This window comes from Borostomias antarcticus, assembly GCF_949987555.1.
Source record: "Borostomias antarcticus genome assembly, chromosome: 1".
NCBI classification, from domain to species: domain Eukaryota; kingdom Metazoa; phylum Chordata; class Actinopteri; order Stomiiformes; family Stomiidae; genus Borostomias; species Borostomias antarcticus.
In genome coordinates, this window is record NC_140234.1 from 22334136 (window position 1) to 22346473 (window position 12338).

The 12338-nt window shown below is 49.1% G+C and overlaps 1 protein-coding gene across 1 annotated transcript in view; it reads right to left on the reverse strand.

Annotated features, from left to right (window-relative positions):
• Window positions 1–418: 418 nt before the first annotated feature.
• ddx10 (DEAD (Asp-Glu-Ala-Asp) box polypeptide 10) overlaps window positions 419–12338 on the reverse strand; it is a 51283-nt gene continuing 39363 nt past the window's right edge. Inside the window, exons 17-18 of the mRNA XM_084444570.1 lie at window positions 6656–6813; window positions 419–735 (exon numbers count right to left, since the gene is read on the reverse strand). Of these exons, the coding sequence (XP_084300696.1) occupies window positions 537–735; window positions 6656–6813 (357 nt within the window). The 3' untranslated portion in view covers window positions 419–536. The remainder of the gene's footprint in view (window positions 736–6655; window positions 6814–12338) is intronic.

Below are 12338 nucleotides of genomic sequence, written 5' to 3' on the forward strand. Positions count from 1 at the left end.
GGGGGGGGGGGGGGGGGGGGCAGCGGGGGGGCCACACATTCATTTCTTTGTAGAGTGGCGTCTCTGCTAAAAAGTACCTCAAAATGAGGCAGATTTAGGCAGTTACTGAACTGAAAAGGAAAGTGTGAAAGAATACTGCTTTTCAGTCATCCGACAAAATGGCCCTTTTGGGTTAACACAAGAAACGACAAAAACTCATCTAATGACGGCGCAAACTACTGTAAAACTGTAAAAGAGATATGAAAGAAATCACAGGGTAATGATGGATATAATAGCACTTGACTTTTTGAGAGCTAGTTAATTAGCAATAAATATAGCTTTTAACTTGGAAAATAAATCTCAATCTCATTTGTAGCTACATGACATTAAACGTTTATTCGACAGATTAAAGAACTCTGAAAATCGTGATAAGATACTTCGCAGAGCATGAAACACCTTTTAATTAACAATGACGAGAATATAGAAAAACAACATCCAACTCTATGATGCGCAAGAGTCAGTGTTAAATGTCGTCCATCTTAGGGCTGCTGGTTCTTCTACCTCCGGCTGCCCAGCAGATGCAGAACCAGCTCCTCGTCCTCGTTGAGGGACAGTCCGGTGTCCAGCGGCAGGCCAGCGTCCAGGGGCCGGGGGGCTGTCAACGGGCTGCCCGGCTGCCTGGCTCTCTTCGGCGGCCCCTCCTCTTCCTCCTCGCTGCTGTCGGAGCGGCCGCGCTTCCTGGTCCCGCCGGCGGGCCTTGTGAACGAGACAGAGAGGAACGGGTTGACGTTTCATCACGGGAGAAGAGGTCACATTGTGGGTCAGAGGTCACATTGTGGGTCAGTGTGTGGAGAAGGGTTTTTATTTGTGCTGTGTTCTACTGTGTGAGGACAGTAAGAACACAGGACAGTGATAGGGGACACCGTGGTGTCTGGGGAGGTGGATGGAATGAAGCCTGATTCTGGGCTAAAAGCCGTCCGACGGTGCTCGTTATTAGGCGATGGCCTGCGCCATTACCGCGCCATCGCTGCTCACGATGGGGGAAGGGAAGAGAGACGCCCCCCCTCTCGCCTTCCTCTGCTGCTGGGGTCGGGGGGTGCGGGGGTCTTTAGTCAAGCGGGGGAGCAGGTGTGGAAACGAGCAGCCAGAAGACTCCTGGACCTCACGGTCTGGACGACTGGCCACCAGCGATGTCATAACAGGCGGAGTTTAATCGAAACAAATGAGCCGGGCGGAGGAACGTTGGGGAGCGAGAGTGGGGTGACTGTGTTGAGCTGTTGAGGGGAGAACGGAGGGTTTCATCATCCCAAAGCCGATTTGGCGCCCAAAGCTGAATCACTGCCGTCTCTCGACGCTCTGCAGCGTTCAAACGTCTTTTGAACAAACATTGTTTATTTGTCGCACAGTGAGTACGCACACATTGCACAGTGTAGGCGGCAATTCTGAGACACACACACACACACACACACACACACACACACACACACACACACTCTAGTGGCTGGATTGTCCACCTAAGAAATGTTTCTCCTGCTCTTAACCCATCCCCTCGTCCTTCCCCTCAAGGGCTGCTGGGAGCAGACAGTAGGCAGCGTGCATTCTGGGACGCGCCCGGGAGCCAACCAAGCGCTCCTGTCCGTCTTCGTCAGGGACAGACAGCGTTAGCCATCTGTTCTTCTACATGTTTTTCATATTGGGGCCTTTATGGGGGAAACCCTTACGACATGGGGAGCACATGCAAACTCCGCACAGGAAGTGAGGCGACAGTACTACTGTAGGTACCGCGCCACCGTGCCACACGCGAGCGATTTTGGGGTTCAGTGTCTTGCTCGAGGACACTTCGGCACACTCCGGAAGCTGGGATCAAACCTTGCGATCTCCAGTCAGACAAAAATAGGCTCCATATCTTTAGTCACAGCCCCAGAGGAAAGTTCATAATCTAAATCAAATCAAATGAAATTGTAGAGCGTATTTCATACACAGAGGCAACACAATGCGCTTTACTGAGACCAATGGGAGGGTGGGCATAGGTCCCACCCTTACATATTCCAGAGGGAGGCAAAAAAAAAAAAAATCACCTGGGGGCCAGAAAACTACATCTACAACTGGCTGATTCCTGGTGGTAAACTAGTAGTGCCAGGATCCTCCCTCTTAAACACGTTATATTTGTATTCTGCTATTCCTGGACTTGGGCTTCAGCACTAGATTATTTTCTCAGTCACTTGTTTAGAAAAGAGATGCACTTGTTCTGGTGAGTAGTAGTACACTGACTACCTACGTTAAACGCAATTATTCTAAGTCACTTTGGATGAAAGCGTCTGCTAAATGACTGTAATGTAACATAAAAATGTAATGTTCCTGGCGGTAAACACTACTGTACGCATTTGTCCTGCTGGGCTGCCTATTGTTCAGTTCTGACGGGTTATGATTGGGTAAAAAAAAAAAAAAAATCAACTCCAGCATCATTTCCATGTTCAATGATTTACGACTTCTCCGGCAGCTGAGCCAGATGGAATACAGTGGTTTATAATGTATGGGCTGGAACAGGCTCTGTTGTTTCGTGCGCTATATATATACGGCCCACGAGCCAATCAGAGAAAGCGCTGCTCCTCCGGGTGGTGATAAATAATAAAGTCGGAGAATGGAAACTGAGGGGAAACAAACATGGCCGGCCGGCCGCCGATCAATCGCTCCCCCCCGCGGTTAGCGGGCGGCGTTAGCGCTAGCCGCCGCCCGTCTGTGTAAAGGCCAAAATTGGCTGTGGCGTTGCGTCGAGCATCCATCAGCTCGGCTCTCTCTCTCTCTCTTTCCTCCCCGCGCTCGCCCCGCTCTTCATTAGGCGGAGAGCCGGGGTCTTGGGACGGTTCGGGACACAACGTCGATGCGATGGCGGTCGGCGGGGCCCGGCGGCCACGCGGGTCGTTCATCACCGCATGGCGTCAGGTGTCAGAGAGCTGGAGGAGGAGGAGACGGCAGCCGAGGAGCAGGTGATGGGGACTCTGGGAGACGAGCCTGGGGCACAGAACATCAACGACGCCGGGCAAACAATGAGGAGGCCATAAACCAGCAGAGAGGGGAGGGGCTGCTCTCTCTCTGATAGGGCGGCTCTCTCTCTGATAGGGCTGCTCTCTCTCTGATAGAGCTGCTCTCGGGCTGCTGCTCTCTCTCAGATATAGCTGCTCGCTCTCAGATAGAGCTGCTCTCTCAGATATAGCTGCTCTCTCAGATATAGCTGCTCTTAGGCTGCTCTCTCTCTCAGATAGAGCTGCTCTCTCTCAGATATAGCTGCTCTCTCTCAGATAGAGCTGCTCTCTCTCAGATATAGGAGGCGCGCGTAGCTGGGTGCTTGATATCTCAGAGTGGATGGTGACACACCTCCTCAAGCTCAACCTGAACAAGACTGAGCTGCTGTTCCTCCCGGGGAAGGGCTGCCCACACCGGGACCTGGCCATCACCGCTGAAGACACAGTGGTGACGCCGACTCAGACTGCGAGGAATCTGGGTGTGACCCTGGACGACCAACTGTCATTCTCCGCACATGTCACATCCGTCACACGCTCCTGCAGATTCATGCTCTACAACATCAGGAGGATTCACCCTTTCCTCACTGACGAAACAGCGCAGGTACTCATCCAGGCCCTGGTCATCCCCCGCCTGGACTACTGCAACTCCCTCCTCGCTGGGGCCCTGGCGTCAGCCATTAAACCCCTGGAACTTGTCCAGAAAGCTGCTGCTCGCCTGGTGTTCAACCACCCCAAGTTCTCCCACACAACTTCCCTTCTCCGTTCCCTACACTGTCTCTCTATAACAACTCACATCTAGTTTAAAACTCTGGTAGCAGCCTACAGGGCGATGAAAGGAACAGCCCCCTCCTACCTCCAGGCCGTGGTCAAACCCTACAACCCCTCCCGACCGCTACGCTCTGCTACCTCGGGGCGACTGGTTGCCCCGTCACTCCCGAGGCCTCTGGGGTCGACCGTCACGGTCACTCACGTCTCTTCTCTGTCCTGGTCCCGCAGCGGTCGAACGAACTGCCCACTGACGTCAGGACAGCAGGGTCGCTGCCCATCTTTCGCTTGAGGTTCAAAACGTATCTCTTCAAGAAGTGCTATCATAATCCTCCATCTTGGGCACGTGTATTTTTAGGTTGCTATTCTTGCACTTTGCCTTCAGCACTAGATTATGCTCTTAGTCACTTGAGATGCACTCGTGAGTTCTGGCAAGTAGTAGTACATTGGCTTTTCCTATGCTAAATGCAATTATTGTAAGTTGCTTTGGATAAAAGCGTCAGCTAAATGACTGTAATGTAATATCTCTCTCAGATTTAGCTGCTCTCGGGCTGCTGTTTCTCAGAAAGGGCCGCCCTTTCACAGACATAGCTGCTCTCTCTCTCAGGCCTGGATCCAATGGTCAAAAATAAAAATAGGAATTAGATATGGAGTTTGGGTTACTGGACAAAAATGAAAAGAGGAACTTTAGGAAGATTCGTGTTGAACCTATGGAACGCTGCGCTCGAGGACTGCGCTCGAGGACAAACTTGGATGGACTTAATCCTCCTGGTAAAAGTTGTATGTGCTCAAAAAAAAAGAAAGAAAGAAAGAATCAAACAAAAAAAACGCAGCAACACGAAGTAGATGAGATGGCGGTTGGGGAAGCAAAGGGGACTGTTTAAATGAATTCCAATATACCTGGCTGAGTTCATGGTTTACAACCATCCATCTCTTACTAACCAACAAAATAAAAAAAATAAAATAAAATAATAATAAATAAATAAATAAATAAATAAATAAATAAATAAATAAATAATAAGGTGAACAGTCGTAATAATAGGCTATGATATTGTTCACACAGCAGCGCTGATTGAGATTACAATTCGAGACTGGATTAAGAAGGCTCTCTTTTTGGATTTGAGATTATTTTAAAAGCATCAGACAGGGAACTCAAACAGGGATGGAAATGTATTTGCTGGTGACTGTTGGTGTTTGTTAGACAGCTGCATTTTAAGATCACAACATTCTAGGCTATGCTACTAGCCAAGAGAAATATACCCTTGATTGCTGTAGCTCAAACTCATAAATCACCGTCTGTTTGATCCAGCCTACTCTTTTCTGGTGGTGTGATATGCGTTTTCGGGCGCGCTGGTGTGATGAGAGATTTGAACAGATCTTTACGTGCGATGTCGCGTGTAATACAGGATCTTTTCCCCCCCGTTGGGAAACGTAGCCATGGACATCGACGCTAATGTAATCCAGGCCTCTGATAGGACAGCAGGGAAACCGGCCAATGGAAAGACTCGGAGAAGAGAGACCGTGAACAAACAGAGAAAAGTAGAGAGAGAGAGAGGGAGTGAGAGAGAGAGAGAAGGAGTGAGAGAGAGAGAGAGAGAGAGAGAGAGAGAGAGAGAGAGAATGGAAGGGAGGGAATTGGAGGAGATACAAGAGAGGAACGGAGAGAGGGAAGGAGAGAGAAGCGCGGAATGTCGAGCGCAAGAAAACGGATGAGCACAGGAGGGGGAGGAGGACGCAGGGGGAGGAAGAGGAGGAAGAGGGAGGAGGAAGCAGGGGGAGGAGGAGGAGGAAGGGAGAGGAGGAGGAAGAGGAGGAGGAGGAGGAGGAAGAAGAGGAGGAATGGGGAGGAGGAGAAGGAAGGGGGAGGAGGAAGCAGGGGGAGGAAGAGGAGGAGGAGGAAGTAGCGGTGATCATAAATAAGGAGGTTCTGAGAAGCCCTAGGCTCACTCTTCGGGGGGGGGTTGGATCTCGGCGTAGTCATGCGGCAGGAGAGAGAGCCGAGCAGGGCGGTAAATCTGCTCCTGGCCCTCGGTGCTGCGCTTACTGCCAGAGGAGAGAGAGAGAGATGGGCAACATTACCCGTCCCGATACACGGAGAGAGAGAGAGAGAGAGAGAGAGAGAGAGAGAGAGAATCAACGGACAGATAGGGGAGGACGAGGGAAAAAAAGAGGGAGAAGAGGAGGCGATGAAGTATAAGGAGAGAGAGGTGTGTGTGCGTGTGTGTGCGCGCGTGGAGGGCGAGACCGAGAGGCGGCTCGGTCGACGTGGAAGCAAAGAACGCCGTCTCCCTGTCTCTCCTCCCTCCTGAGCAGCAGAGCAGGGGGGTTCCGCCGCCGCCCGCCCCGCCCGCACATCCCTCTAAATCCTGGGTGCGGCGCCCCGTAGCGAGAGGCCGCCATGCCCTTCACCCTCCGCCGCCACTTTAAATCTGTCTCTAATTACACTCTTTACAGCCCCGGCTCGCCGTCGACGCCGTTAGCCGGGGCGGCGTGCGATGGGACCCTTCCCTCATGTGACGGGATATAATTCTGCCCCGCGGGCCCCCCCGCCCCTCCTCCACCGACTCCGATAGCTCCGGCCGGCTGAGCAGGGGCGCGGCGTCGCAGAGCTAATCAATCTAGGAGCGCTCGATAGGAACAAGTCCCGGGCGCCGTCTTCGCGGATCCCCTCCCCCCTCCCCCGAGCTTCTATTCCTGACCGAATATCGAGCGCCGTTTCGGAAGTTGTGAATGGACGTGGGTGGAGTCAGCGCCGGCCCGTCTCTTGTCCGATCCCCCTCGGCTCTAGCGGGAAAAATCCCAAGGTCCGCCGGGCCCTTCTGTGTTTCGAGCGCGTTAACTTTAAACGGCGCTCTGTGACTTGAGCGGTTCCGGGCGCAGGTCCGTACCCGCTCTGGCCGCCTTCCTCTTCAGAGTCCGAGTGGACTCGGTCCGGGTCGGGCAGCGTGCTGGGGTCAAACTCTTCTCCGTCGCCGCCATCCAGGAACGCCACCGTCTCCTCCTCCTCCTCCTCGCCTTCCTCCTCCTTGCCTTCCTCCTCCGACTTCTGGAGAAAAACAAGGGAAAACAAATATTATGTTCGGATGCTGCGTTACGCTACGGGACCCTCAAAAAGACTTACTGTACATCAACCCACCATACATCCTGTATGCAAAGAATATCATTAGTCGTTGAGACATGGCTAAATATAGCCGCTTCCCTACCCTCCAAAAGATGACGAATCGCCTCATTTGTACGCGCGCCGCGCTCGTTTGGGGCTGAAGAATAGTAAATGGTAAATCGTCTGCACTTGTATAGCGCTTTTCCACCTTAGCGGCACTCAAAAGCGCTTTACAACGGCCTCTCATTCACCCATTCACACACACATTCACACACCAATGGCGGCAGCTGCCATGCAAGGTGCTAACCTGCTCATTGGGAGCGATTTGGGGTTAGGTGTCTCGCTCAAGGACACTTCGTCATGTGGACAGTCGGAGGTGTGAATCGAACCGCCGACCCTTCGATCACTGAACGACCCGCTCTACCAACTGAGCTACAGCCGCTCCCGAGAAGCAGCTTTATTTATTATCCGAGTACATTTACATAAGCGCCCCTGTGAGAGTTTGTATTGTGATGGCACGGGCGCTGGTGGGGCTTGCCGAAGCGGCCAGCGAATGAATTAGACCGGCGCGTGCCGAGACGTCCACTAAAACCATGCATGGGCTCAGACGCTGTTGCGGACAATTACTGGAGGTTGTTTTTACACAAAGAAACGGGCTTGTGCGCTCTGCCAGGAGGCGCTAAATGAAACCCCGTATATGAAGAATGAGCTGAAGTCGGATACTGTTGGCTGGCAACGCCACGGCGCCGGCCGTCGGGGGCAACGCGCCAGCGCGAGTCATGTCACAGGCTGGGCGTTAACAGCAGTGTGGATGATAAAAGAAAACAGAAATGCAGAAGCGTATCAAAGGGTTAGGGCGCTGTGAGATGAAACAGACTCGGGCTCCGCATGACTGACGGTCAATACTGTTTACAGAGACGGACCAGCGAACAGAACTGCGCAGTGTGTGTGTGTGTGTTTTTGTTTGTGTGTACGGTACGCACTCATAACGAGACCACGCGGCCGAGCACCCTGCAAGCATATCAAGGCCTGAGATGCGCGTGGTGTCTGCGTCGACCGCGCAACCGTAAGCCTACGCATAATGTTTGCGTGGCAGAAAGTGAGGCTGGAAGTTATACAAGTTAGTAAGTTCAACACTAGCCTTTGCTGTACTTCTGTTCTGACGCAGTGAGGTAAACAAAACCATCGAACTTTGACTTTCCGCTGTGTGCTCTTTAATCTATCCAGAGGAGAGGAACGGAGGGAGCAGGGGAGGGAGGGAGGAGAGGAGGGGGGAGAGAGAAAGAAATAATTGATCTACTTAAAATGGATGAAACTGCCCAGTGAAACGCTCCTCTTAATGAGCTCTAGTTCTCAGGCGGCCATCTTAAGAAAGATCTGGGACAGAGCGCGGCCGCGGTAGATTTCTCCACGGACGGCTAATGAGCCCCCCGCCCTCCCGGCACGTTCCACATATCTGGATCCATTGTCTCAAATCTCAGTGTGAAGCAACCTTATTTTACCCTCCAACGGCCAAGCCAGACCGATGGATTCTGGGAAGATGTGATTTAAAAAATAAAATAAAAAATACAAATAAAAAAGAGAATGCTGACATGTTTAGAGACCTGCTGAGGGAAACAAACCAAGGATGAGTTTTCTTCCGACGGTGGGCTGTTAGTAGCCCAGCTTCCACAGAAATGCCAAGTTTATTTTCGATTTCCATTATCAACAGACATAGATCAAAATGCCTCTGGGCGCAATTGGATAGACCTACAACCAATCAGAGCAACGGAACGTGGGTTAGTTGTCGTATCAAGTGGGTACAGTCGTTGTATCTAACCCGCCCCATATTAGGTAAACGCTTGTGATTGGCCCGGCAAATATCTGCTGGGTGGAAATCAGTCTGGATGGGAGCGTGACCAGGCTGGTCTGCGGAGGTAAACAGGATGTGAGCTCACGTGATCGGGCTGGGGGAAGCCAGGATGGGTTGTTGGATTTCTAGTCGCAAGCCTGCTTTCCAAAGGAACTGTTCATACCAGACAAAACAACGCATAAGAACGTCTCATGTTCACAAGAAGAAGAGAGCTACCGCTTGGATATTTGTAAATAACAAGGCGGGGGAATGCGATACTGTACGCCCACGACTGTAGCCTGTATGATCAGGACTGTACCATGTACGATCAAGTCTGTCCAGGACTGTACCATTATAAATGTAAACAGTTTCACTCCAAAGGTTACTGAAGGAACTGAAACAATGTTTCTAAGTAAACAACTAAGTACAGCAATGCACTCTATTGCCACTCTGCTTTCAAATCACAAGTGGACATATTGATTTTTCTCTGGGTCTTAAAAGAAACCAGATAAGCCAATACACTGTATAGCATGTCCATAGTCTAGAACGCATTTATTTGATTAGGATACAGAGAGTAGAAATCTAAAGCACTGTGTTAGAAGGGAGCCCTTGGGACTGCATAGGCAATCATTTCTATTAAAATGGCAACACTTTGAAACACTACTTCCACACACTAGCCACTCTGACTCTAACCCTAACCCATACACCCACTGTGTGTGTGGAAACTAATCTCCCTTTCATCTAATGTTAGCACAAAGGGTACTGGCATTATCTTCCATTTCCTGCAGCCAATCTGCACAGGTGTGTGTGTGTGTTGTAAACCAATCCTATCTAGAGACCTGGCTTTTGTGTGATTCATTTGAAATTCTGCTGACAGAGACGTGCGGTGAGAGCAGTCCCGCGCACGTGAACGGAATAAAAACAAGTGTCCGCCTTCCCCCGCACACTGACAGGGAGATTTAAAGAAATCCACACCCCGAAATGGAGAATGGGGGGAAAAACTCGACGCTGGCCCTTTTGTACGCACCTATTAGTGTACGTGCCCAAACGATGGCCACTGAACGCAGATGAGGACAGGTTTCACACTATGATGCAAATTACCCAACAACCACTTCATTGCATATTCATGACTTCACACCGATATTCAACATTCTCGCAATTACAAAGACATAGCAGCAATAACAGGGACCAAGCCAACAAATGCATTAAAGGCAGCAAGTGAAACACACCATACCCACATTTGAGCCATTATAGTATGTGGTTATTGAAAATGTCAAGGAAAATACATTGAAAGTGTGATGGGGGCGGCTTGGCACAAAAACGCCTATATCAACATCAAAATTGAATTAGGCGATTTTGTGTCCAATTAGTAAGTTGCAAAGCATGCACTACAGCCATTGATTAAATTTAAGTCACTTTTAAGCATTTTTGCTTGTCACAGCACCACCTTGTGGCCAATCAGCTTCATCTTTCTCCAGTCACCACCCATGCATCACTCTACAAAGTTTCGGAAAAATCAGCAAGGCAGTTAGGCCTAAACACAAGCTCTCTAGCGTGCCCATAATAGAGGGTTAGCCTCTGTTTATGTTCACAAAGTTTTGTGGTTTTCCATCCAACCACATTGGACATTGACGTTACACACAGTTTTGGATATAAGCCACACCCTCTACAATCTTCATTGGCTCATAGTGGCTCTTTATTTTTTATTTTTTTACTTTTCAAACTTTTGCAGAGATGGAACTTTATATATTGGTCCCTAGATTCTGCCTACCTCGTTTCATGCAGATTGGTGAAATGTTCTATATTTTAAGGGTTTTACCAAAAATGAAAAATGGCAGAAAATGTATATAACCAGAAGTTATGGGTTGTTGAGGTAAATTTGTTCCCCCGTGAGGAGAGGCATTTGACACAAGTTTCATGACTCTACGTCAAACAGGGCAAGTTCGCAATTTCAATCGGTTGCTCTATCGACCCCCTTTGGCCAATCAATGTAAGATTTGTTTCATGGCCTCATGTCATGACCCTCTACCACCGTGCAAGGTTTCATAAAAAGTGACAAGTCAGCTACTGGTGCTGCCATAGACTTCCATTGCACAAATAGTAATAAGTAAAAAAAAAAAAAAAAAAAGTAATAGAATTTTTTTTAAAATAACAATAGGGTGCCTGGCACGTTCGTGCTTGGCCTCCTAATGATGGGTGTCAAATTAAGTCAAAGGAGAGCTTTTATTCTATAAGATCATGCACAGGTTCAATATACTGTACTGTCCATAGCATGGTTGAGGTATGCTTGCTGGATGCGGTCAGTGCTATCACCAGGGAGACATGCTTTTCTGTTGCGTCAGTCAGAAGGAACACGCCATATTTAGCTGAACAGGCAGCAGCGTTTCCAGACAGAAAACCATGAGACATGAAGCAATTCAAAAAAATAATCTTATTTGTAAACCTGTTTATAAACATTATTAGCACATATTCACTCTTTAAAAAGGGTTCTTGAAAGAGCAATAGTTCTGTAGTGCACAAACAATTTTTTTCCCCTCAAGCTCAAAATTGACAATGCAACGGTGAGTTCATACTTGTACACATTTTTTTTGTGTGCCAAAATACGTCACTGGAACTGACAAAGGGTTCACCATAGATAATATGTTTCTACCAAAATGGCTTCCTCAAACAAGGCAGGACCGGCGATGCCTTCTGGGTGCTGGCGATGGTCTCTAGATGACATGGCAAACTTACAAGGAGGATAGTCATGATGGAGCTTCAAGGCAACTTTATAATGAGGTCAAAGCGAGAGCTCACATTCACCATTGTGCGGTGCTTATATTTCCCCTGTGTGTGTGTGCGCGCGTGTGCGCACACCGTCTTCTTCTACGAGCTTCCACTGTGTCAGCTGTCTTAACACTCATTTACTGGGGGGCCCCCTGGGAAGCGCTATTGATCCAGATGTCTCTGACACTCCTTACACACACACACACGTCCGGTAGAAACACTAAAGAATGCACAGAAATAACACACAAACGCACACACACACTTGGACCCTACGTTAATCTAGGGCGGCCGTCAGTCTGGAATGGCTCCAGCTAGCACTCTATACCCCATGAATATTTCAATAAATGCTGTAATCACTTAGCATTTAGCAGATCCTCAAACGTACGTGACGGTTTAAACGTCCAACGCCAGGGCATGAATTTTTCAGCAGGCGTTCATCTACAGAGAGTTCATCATCCCGGGAGCCTCATATCTGCCTATTCGTTTTTATAACAGAGTGCAATCCCGGGTCCAGAGTGAAGACTAGGAATACTTTCAGTCCAGTAATAACTAGACACATTGAACCTGACAAATTAAATCTCAGGGTTGAGGACAATCCCTAATAAATCCGACCAATCAAAGGTTAGGGTGCAGTTCCGATATTTCACCTGCAGACTTCTTTTACATAATTAGCCTGCATGCTCAGGGTTTTTATAGGCTACCCATTCACATCCCTAACTGACTACTGTCCTACTGTACCATAGGACTATATCTGTACTCTTTAACATAAACTGTTTAAAGTGAAATATTAACTTGTCAAAAGTTAAGTTAAGCACCAGGAGGCCAACACTGACGAAAAGCATTTCTGAGCTGAAAATCAATGTTAAGAAATATT